Here is a 9091-nt window from a genome sequence, read left to right as displayed (position 1 = left end):
CACTAAGGTCTATATAAAAGCATCAAAAGAGCACCATCTCATGGGATCTTTAACGTACTGTTTCATTTGTACCACCAATCTTAGAGTAGCACAGCTACAACGCCTGGAGCTAACAATAACACCTTTTGTACCCTACAGTCTTCATTTGTGTGATGAAGGCAATCCTGGGAGACTTGAGGTGGATCTGAGTCACAACCGCCTGCCTGTGTTAAGCTGCCACCTGTTGTGCTTTCCATTTGCTCTGGACTTGCAATCACACACCATGTCCGCGATTTTACAGTTGTATGACAGTTGTGGTATCGTTGCAAGCCTCCTGCAGGTGAGAGCCTTCCCATGCTCCAATAAAGACCTAGCTGACAAACATATTCATCTGATGCAACACAGGATAACTCTTGCATTAGGCTCAGCTACACACTACTGTACATCTTATTGTCTCTGTACTTTTGTGCAAGCATTGTGTTGTTTGGTGAAGGCTGTTTGATCTGTGACAAGTTGTCTGAATGATTTTGTTTTTTGTACTTTGGCAGGTAATTCAAACTCTTCCTCCTTCGCTATTAGAGCTGCCTCTCTCCCTGCTCAGCCGTTTGCTCCTGTGTGACCCCGAGCGCTCTGTTTCCCGCCTCGGAAAAGCTGCTGGTGTTTTTTTTGCGCCACCCGAAAACAGCCAGCTCACTGCCTCCAAACACCAGACTCCGCGAAGCCGAACTGCCAGCTCTCTGCTCCCTGACTTGCTGCAGCTGGATGTGCTGTGGGATTCTGCCGTGGAGCTCTTAACTCTGTTGTCCCAAGTAGCCCGTTGTTCCCCTTGGCCCTCCCAACTCCAGCTTCACCTAGAAGAATCAGCGCTGCACCAGGCACTGGCTCACTCTAATGACCAGATCAGGGCTGCCACGTGCAGACTTTTGGGAAATTTGTATCCATTCAGGCCTACACTGCACACCCTGCAACCTGACATTTTCAAAAGCATGATAGACTGTCTTGATGATTCCTGCACGGCTGTCCGGCGGACGGCTTGCAGGGCAGTCGGGAACTGGTTGGGATATATCGCAGCAGGGGCAGGTCATAAAATGGGTAGGTTAATTGGAAAGGGCAGTGACACTACAGGGCGGGGCAAAGGGAAGGAACCAAATAAACATACATGTTCACAAAGTGATGGTGCAGGAGATTTGGACTCTCTAGTAGAACAGGGAGTGGACAATAAGGAGTGGCGCAGGTGGCTAGAGGAAGCCAGGAGGACGGCGGCCATGCTGGCTCCTCTGATCACAGACCCTGATGCCCATACACGTCGGCACTGTTGCGCAGCTCTAGGAAACCTATTAAATGTTGATGGCGCTGTGTCCTTGCTGTTGAAGGAAGACATGTCCAGCTTACTTCTGAGAGCTGCTTGCATGGATTCCCATAATGCAGTGAGGCAAGCTGCGATAGCAACCCTGTCCCTGTACAGCGAGCAGGACGCAATACGTCAGGTAACAAAGTGAACAGGTTACAGGACGGCAGATGTCTGTTTCTGTTTTTAGAATTACTTTTTTGGAATTGTTACATGTAATTACAAAATATACAACATATTAGCTGCAAGATGTACTCTTACTATGCTGTATATTAGTCATATTAGGTTATAAATATTAGTTTCAAAATGAAAAAAAATAAATCACACTTCCCTTTTAATGTTTTCAACGCTACGCTTGTATTTGTTTACTGGTCATAGTTCATTGCACATTCTTTTATGGCTTATACCTCATGCTTCTGTGCGTGTACTGTAAACATGTATACAAATGTTTTTAACTTGGTCACTTTCCTTGGCGTATATTTGAAGGTCCTGATATCCCTCGATGCCAGCAAGAAACTTCTTCAGGCTTCGCAACATGCACCCCCACAATGTGACTACCATCAGCTCATCAGCCAGCTGGAAGTGAGTCCAGTTCAATAGGAATGGTAGCAGATTTGAAATGCCATGTGTAAATAATTCTTCTCTTTTCTTACTTACCTACAACACATCTTCTTTCCGTTTTAAGCAGTGTGAGGTGAAATCATACCCCATTTATTATTTTTCTGAAATGTTGTTTTTTATTTGAAGGTGCAAATACAAAGTAACTTTTCTTAATGGATATTGTTGGCACAAAACAACTAACATTTTGTGGCTGTATATTGAAATTAAACAATTTGTTGGTACTGTTATCTTACGTTTCATTTAATGACCCCAGTTCAAATTTCATAAGAAAAAAAATAATATAACTTTCATCGAAATTCCAGACTTCGGCAGATTTACTTTTTAATTGGAGAAAATATAAAAAAAATTTACATTTCGTACTCGCCAATAATAATAACAGCATGTAATAAGAGCAACAAATAGGTGGGGTAATAAACAGTGGACATGTCTCTGCTGCGCAGCATCGCAGGTTGGAGTTTTTAGACAGTTGGGTTGTGTTCAGGTGCAGCGCACGGCCGAGATATTTAGAGACCGTGTTTTTTTTGCCCGAATGGACAATTTAAAGGTAGAAAGTGTCGTTTGTTGTACTGATTTTAAAGCTTTTTGAGGCAAAACTGTGATTTTGGGCGAAATCCATAAAGTCGCATTGATTTATTGCACTGCGAACAGTATTGTTTGCGAACATGCGTTCTTCGGTGGGTTGGGCGTTAATTGTTCATTTCTTTTTAAATTGTTCATTTTGCAGCGTAAACACGACGAAACAAGAAGCGTTCGGCTCAATAATGCTGATAAAATAATCCTCAGTGAGGGAAGTGTCTGGGCCGCGGGCTCTGATCGCTTGTCGGCGTCCATCAGGCCCTGCGGGTTTGAACTTTGCTTTGCCTAAATTCAAGGATTTATATACAATTTGTTTTCAAGATCGATTTGACACCGACTAGTTTGATTATTAAAACAGTCGGTGCAGGTAATTCATTTCCAGTCAATTCCCCAGCTCGGAGAGGAAACCTGAAAAAACCACAACGGACCGAGTTGATGTCACACTTTATTTTTTAAAGGGAAAAACAACTTGACGGCACACAAAGGAAATATGCATAACATTAACATGAAATTACAGAGCGGTATAATATGCTGTCACAGATTTTTGGTTTTAACCATCGGAGTTGATAGTACACCGCAGAAAGGTCAAACAATGTGATATGAATTTCTTGCCAAAAAACTGAATAAAACATTGCAAATGAATGTTTATAAGTCAGCGTTAATATCCAAGATTGTCTTTAAATGAATATGCATAGAAAAGAAATCCATCCTCAGCATGGGCATGTATAACAGTAACAGTGGTTATTTGTTTAGCAGCAAATCAAATTGGAAAATAATGTATCCTCTTACGCCAACGCGTACACTGCAAAAGCCTTAACAAATAACCTAATGAGATTTTTTCTGTTAATTTTCTACAAAGGCTAACACACGTCACTCCCTGAACATACAAAGATTGTTACAAATTAGTGCAGATCAGCCAGAGGCCTATAAAACTTATTGCCTTCACAAGCACTTTAGAGGAAGATGCCACGACTTATTTCTGAAATCTTACATTTTCTACTTTGTTTATGGAAAAACATGCAAAAGTAGGCTGCTAAAACTCCACTATTTTTGTACATAAAGAAAACCCTTTTTTTTTTTTTTTTTCATCAGGAAAACCTCAATAGTGAATCTTTACCATGTAAAATGAAGGACAGAAGTGTCCTGCCATGAATCATTCACTGGCATTTGTAGGACAGGAGGACAAATTGCATATCCTGAGCTGCAAAATAGATTGTATAATTTGCCATATGCAATAGAAGAATATTTTACAAAGTGTTACAAAAACAACACATTGTCAGTTTCCACTTTCATAACAGTATAAATGATAAACTAGTTCTTTTGGTCACAGAATCAATGATTTGGATGTTATGCTGGAATCAATGGGTGATGTGTTCCATTAAAATAATGCAAATGGGGGGGCATGTGTAAATAAAGTAGACAAAATAATGTTTCTAACAAAGAAGGGGGAAATGTAGATGTTTGATACTAAGTAAAAGAAAAAGGAACTACATGCTCAAAACATCCATATCTCTTTAACTATATATGATATATAATATGCAATAAGCCTCAGTCAATCAAAGGCTTTGCACCAAAAATTGGAATCAAATTTAATTACAGTTTTGAGACGTTTTTGCAAGGGTTGAAAGTCTTGCTCTTCTGTACATCAGCCGTTCTTCTTGCAATTGTAAAAGTCAATACATCTTCATGCGCAATTCTAATATTTTAAAATATTCATAGCAATTGAAATAACATTTGCTGTTCAGGGGAAGCGAGAAATGAGTCTAGAAAAGTATGTGGTGTGAAAGATGTGTTCAAAATGAAATGATGCAGTTTCACAAGTTGACGGCAAAAAACATATTTGACGACTATTAAAACGGGTGGTACAGTAATTGTAAAAACAACTTTAAAATAGAAAAACAACATGTAGTTCTATTGCTGACATCAATTCCAATGTAAGGCTGTTAAAATATTAGACCTGCATAATGAATAACATTACTTATTCAGCGATAACCTTATTTCAATTAGTAGATCCACGCAGTGTGAGATCTATTAAAAATGATTGTCATTTAAAGCATTGCAATGCCACAGTGCGGGCTCAAGTTATTAGAGTGCGAAAGCAATGGAAGCATTGGAAAGTGTTGATTTAAAATGTAAAAAAGAATTCACATTAGCAAAGCATGCATTTACCCCGCCCACTATGAAAAAAAACAAAAAATAATTCAATTCTATTTTGGACAATCTTAAAGACACAACAAAGCGCCACATTTTCCCTGTTACACCTTGTAAAAGGTACTTGCAGGAGCTTGGTGTTACGCTGTGGTGTCCTGCTTGAGCCTTTGGCTGCGGGCCTTGTAAACTTCAATCAGCAGGTCTTTGACGTACTGGATTTCACGTTCTACCGACTCTGCCTTGTCTCGGAGCTCCCGGTTCCTCCCTTCAAGGCCATGCAGCTGTTCCTCCAAAGAATCTAGCTCCGCCCTTTTTCGCTGCCGATACCTGCATTGAGCAAAGCAAAGATTAATTACAGTTTTTAACTTGTGAATTCATGTTGAACGTTTTATTTCATCAAGCAGAAGCTAAAACTTACCTGTGTGCAGCAGTTTTGTTCTGATCTCTTTTCTTCTGTTTGCGCTCGCCACCTTCACCCGGAATGAGGTCCTCTTCGTATTTCATGGCACAGTGCTCTTTCAGCCTACATGCTTGTCTGTGCCCTGAAGACTCCGAGTTCGGACTATCCCTAGCCATTAAAAGACACTCTGGGCCCTGATCCTCCAGGAAATTACAGTGTAAATCATGTTGCCCTATCTGATTGTTGGAATGATGTTGACTCTCTGATTTCAGCTGTTCGTTGATGTTGCCTAAAAAGCTATGATAGGCCTCAGACTGTGGTGTTGCTGGAAGATAAAAACCTTCACTGCTCTCTGTTTTCCAAGAAACCGTGGCTTTTGTCACCTCCACACTACTTTTGATACTATTCAGCACTTCGTTGTTACCATTGCCTCCGCTGACCTCCCTCATGCTATACATCAGCAGATCCTCTTTCTTGTGCGGGACATCAAGTGATGCACCGAAGCCAAATCCACCACCAACAACCTTTGCACCACCTATGACATTTTGACTGAAACAGCAATTTTTCTCGTCTTTTGGTAAAACGGCACATCTTCTGATCTCGACTGCACTACCCAAAGAGTAGCTTTTCTCTACCAGCTGCTCGTCTTCTACACAGTCATAGTTACCTGAAAGGGTCACCGCTGAGTTACCTAAGTTACTTCCTTTGGAACTCAACAAACTGTTGTCATAGCCTTCACTGAACCTCACACCATCAGGAAGTCTTTTCCTAACACACCCGGTGGGGCGACTGCAGCTGTACGGGGCGTGTCTTGGAATTTTGGATCGCCCAATGGGACCGCCACAAATACTCAGCAGGTCCAGTTCTCCGGTTGCCAGGGTAACAAGGAGTGGACTGGTTTCCGATTGGTTGGATGTAGAGTATGATGCATATGGAAGCTGACTAAATGGCTGAGGACCCGCCGGCAGTGGACCCCTGTCGCATTTTCCCAGCCTGGGCCCTTTCTCTGGCAGTGGTTCAGACAGAAAGTAATCCTCTAGTTGGGCAAGTTCCTCTTGCAGCAGAGAGGTCATGACCTCCAAGTCAGAGGGCACCTGGATATCATTCTGAAGGGGTGAAGGGGGAAGGGAAGCATTGGTGGAGGAGGGAGGGGAAGGAGGGTTTGGGAGGTACGAGGAGAAATCCACTTCTTCCGTCATCCAGTCAGTGAGACCATCACCTATCGAGTAGAGGGGAAAAAATGCAATTGTTAAAAGCTAAATAACAATGTTCATGCAAACATTATAAAAATATCAATCACCCAACATTGCACGTATCAGTTTTCCAAAGGCATAATCTGATCGACAATAGTAAATGTGACGCAAGATTTTTCAAAATATAGTTGAAGTCTAGCAACGTATTAGGCGTAGCTAGTTTTTTACTTACTGTTCAAGAAGGACGAATGTGCTGCAGTGCCGAGCCCACCTGAAATGGGGAAAAATATAAAAAAGCGTACTAGCTGCAACTCACCAATTAAATGCTGACTCTCCTCTGACACCTCCCCCCTGCACCCCTGTGATTGGCTGTGATTAGCCTGTGGGTGAGAGAGAGCGAGGGGGTCTGCCGGGCAGACATGAAGAGTCTTCCAAACAGGAGCTGATGTTGCCATCATATTGTCTGTTGGTGCTTTGATTCAGTCCAAGTCCAAGCATATGCTGAGAGCAAGCAGGGATTGACAGATGGGCCACAGAGAGCAGGGATGGGTGAGCATAATGAAACCTGGAGGGTAAACAGAAACATGGATCACAAACATGCTGCTTAAAAGATGCAACTTATTCACCAGGAATCAGGAATGTCACTCTTGCTGCCCTCAGCAAGTTTCTCAACATGAGTCTGTTGACAGATGGGTTACAATGATGAAATCACCTGCAGGTCAACACGTAAGAAGCAGGGGGTCTCAAGCAATAAGAAAATTAACTCTCCAAAACAAGGGACATTTACATAAAATATCAATAATTTAAAACTGAATCAAACATAAATAATTTCAAAAATCAAACCTCAGAATTGACACAGTAAGTGAGACACAAGTGGGAGCCGGGTCCTTTGAGCTTTGAACTCCCTCAAAGCAAAATGCACTTGAAGTCCTCAAAACACGTGGGACCTAGTGACGTTGTTAACAGCCCAACTGTTGTCAAGTAGAACGAGAGTAACTCTCTAAGTGAGAGGCACCCTGATCATTAAATCGGATTTTTGCAGATCAACTGCTTCTAATCGCATGTTCCTTTTGAATTAATCACCTCTGTTTGACCCCTTAAGCAGTTAAGGTGACAACAATGTTGCATTTAAATTGAAACCTGGCAACATAGGCGAGGTTAGAAAAATGTGTTATATATCTTCACTGCACAGAACATAGGCTGGAGCATATAGCCTTCAATAAATATCACACCATCACATAACACGCTATCTCATATAGCCAATTAACCCTGCACAATGTTATCAAAGCAATCCAAAACAGACTAAACCCCAGAATGAACACCTTAAATGAAGATTGACTATTTAGGCAAATAATGAGGATATCCAAATAGAAGAAAGTTTTTAAAGCAGAGAAACCAGCCAAATAACGAACCGCTCCGCAACTGAAATCACTTCACACAACCAGATACCACAAATACAATACAAAACAGGAACAAACTAGACACCGCTGGATGGATAGCGAGTAGAGAGTTTGACTTACTCCATTCTGGCAGAAACAAGGTAGCACTTTGGGGTGCGTTGCTAAAGCAAAGCACGATTTATTTTCTGGTCCAACAACTTCACGAGTTTAAAGAGCCATATTTGAGCTCGGAATATCCGGGACAGCGCAAAAGGACGAGTTGTTGCTTTGTGGTCGACCTGTAAACTGAGGAGCTGCTTAATTGTGAGAAAGCATCAGTTCATTCACACCTAGCAACCAACTGCGTCACCAGGACAAACCGTGGTGCTGAGTGTAGATCCCTCCGCCCCCTCGCGCCGCGTCTCATCGAAGGACGTCCCACAAACTCACCGCTGCGCTCCGTTATAAAAGTAGCCTACATTTACTCGTTCCTTGATGCTGGTTTCAAAAGTACCACCATGCCTAGGTATGTTTTGATTAGTTTCTTACATTACTGTTCTAACACAACCACAACATGAGGATTGCTTTAAAAAAAACGGTAGCCTAATTAAAACGGAAACATAACCGTTAAAAAGTGAAATAGAAAAGTAACCCATGTAACACAAATAAATGAAAACAGTGTATGCTATAGTCGACTGTCCACTGCGGTTAATGGCATATCTTTAAAAGCTAAAGGTCTGTTTAGTCAGAGAAGAAACACTAATTCAGAATAAATTATTCAATGAAACTGTTAACATTTCGAAGCGGAAAACAAGTGGTTCTCACTAGTGGTATCATCTCAGTGGTAATTCGAAAAGTAGGCCTAATCACAATGTGTAACGCGTAACCATAGAGCGCGTTACACCTTGTCGTTGTTTTTGCTATAACCCGTGATGCTGTAGAGGCAGTAGGACCAGGGAAATAGTACGGGCAGTAAGCTACGTCCGTTTCTGAGCTCGATGGCGTAACAAAGATTTACGTGAACAGTACCGAGTCTGTACTTTACTGTGTGCCATTGTATTGTTTTGAAAGAGGTCTATTTGGTTCACAACGCACTTTGTTGTTAAGTTAGAAGTCTGTTGCATCTCCATTGCATCAGTGGTCCATGCTCAGAGCGATTGGCTGCGTGTACTCAGACTGCCGTTGTGTCATTGGTTCGATTCGGCTACATGTGCAATTTGATTGGCCTGTGGTAGGCAAGGCAAAGCAAAGCATTGCCTACCACTGTTTTGTTATCTTTTTTTTCTGCTGTGCAGGCTGTGCACATGTTTTAGGTAAACAAACCGGGCGTGGATATCCATACTGCAGTTTTTAAAGCTGAGAAAAGCTATTTGTGTAACTGTAGGCCTATTACCCGAGCATGTAGTGATCAAGTCTGTCTGACTGATTATGCTGTTGAGCAAAC

At 41.8% G+C, this 9091-nt stretch overlaps 2 protein-coding genes across 4 annotated transcripts in view; one reads left to right on the top strand and one right to left on the bottom strand.

Annotated features, from left to right (window-relative positions):
• stk36 (serine/threonine kinase 36 (fused homolog, Drosophila)) overlaps window positions 1-2175 on the top strand; it is a 7313-nt gene extending 5138 nt beyond the window's left edge. For all 3 annotated transcript variants that reach the window (XM_032534481.1, XM_032534480.1, XM_032534479.1), the window contains exons 18-20: window positions 139-319; window positions 528-1466; window positions 1814-2175. In XM_032534481.1, coding sequence (XP_032390372.1) covers window positions 139-319; window positions 528-1466; window positions 1814-1927 — 1234 coding nt within the window. In that variant the 3' untranslated portion in view covers window positions 1928-2175. The remainder of the gene's footprint in view (window positions 1-138; window positions 320-527; window positions 1467-1813) is intronic.
• A 778-nt stretch (window positions 2176-2953) lies between these two features.
• On the bottom strand, window positions 2954-8049 carry atf5a (activating transcription factor 5a). The gene is made up of 4 exons (XM_032534483.1): window positions 7789-8049; window positions 6585-6833; window positions 5094-6294; window positions 2954-5002 (listed from the first exon to the last, which is right to left on the bottom strand). The coding sequence occupies exons 2-4, from the start codon at window positions 6724-6726 to the stop codon at window positions 4816-4818; spliced, it is 1530 nt and encodes a 509-aa protein (XP_032390374.1). The 5' UTR covers window positions 6727-6833; window positions 7789-8049; the 3' UTR covers window positions 2954-4815.
• Window positions 8050-9091: the final 1042 nt, after the last annotated feature.

The sequence above is a fragment of the Etheostoma spectabile genome, chromosome 13 (assembly GCF_008692095.1).
Source record: "Etheostoma spectabile isolate EspeVRDwgs_2016 chromosome 13, UIUC_Espe_1.0, whole genome shotgun sequence".
Lineage (NCBI taxonomy): Eukaryota > Metazoa > Chordata > Actinopteri > Perciformes > Percidae > Etheostoma > Etheostoma spectabile.
This window is presented reverse-complemented; position numbering and strand designations above follow the sequence as displayed.

What these genes read in the sequence shown, in the direction of transcription:
- atf5a (XM_032534483.1), bottom strand. Translation starts at nt 6,726, where the DNA reads ATGATGGCAACATCAGCTCCTGTTTGGAAGACTCTTCATGTCTGCCCG. An exon ending in GGAGAGTCAGCATTTAATTG is followed by an intron (nt 6,295 to 6,584) that starts GTGAGTTGCAGC and finishes TCTACTCGATAG; the next exon opens with GTGATGGTCTCACTGACTGG. An exon ending in AACAAAACTGCTGCACACAG is followed by an intron (nt 5,003 to 5,093) that starts GTAAGTTTTAGC and finishes TGCTCAATGCAG; the next exon opens with GTATCGGCAGCGAAAAAGGG.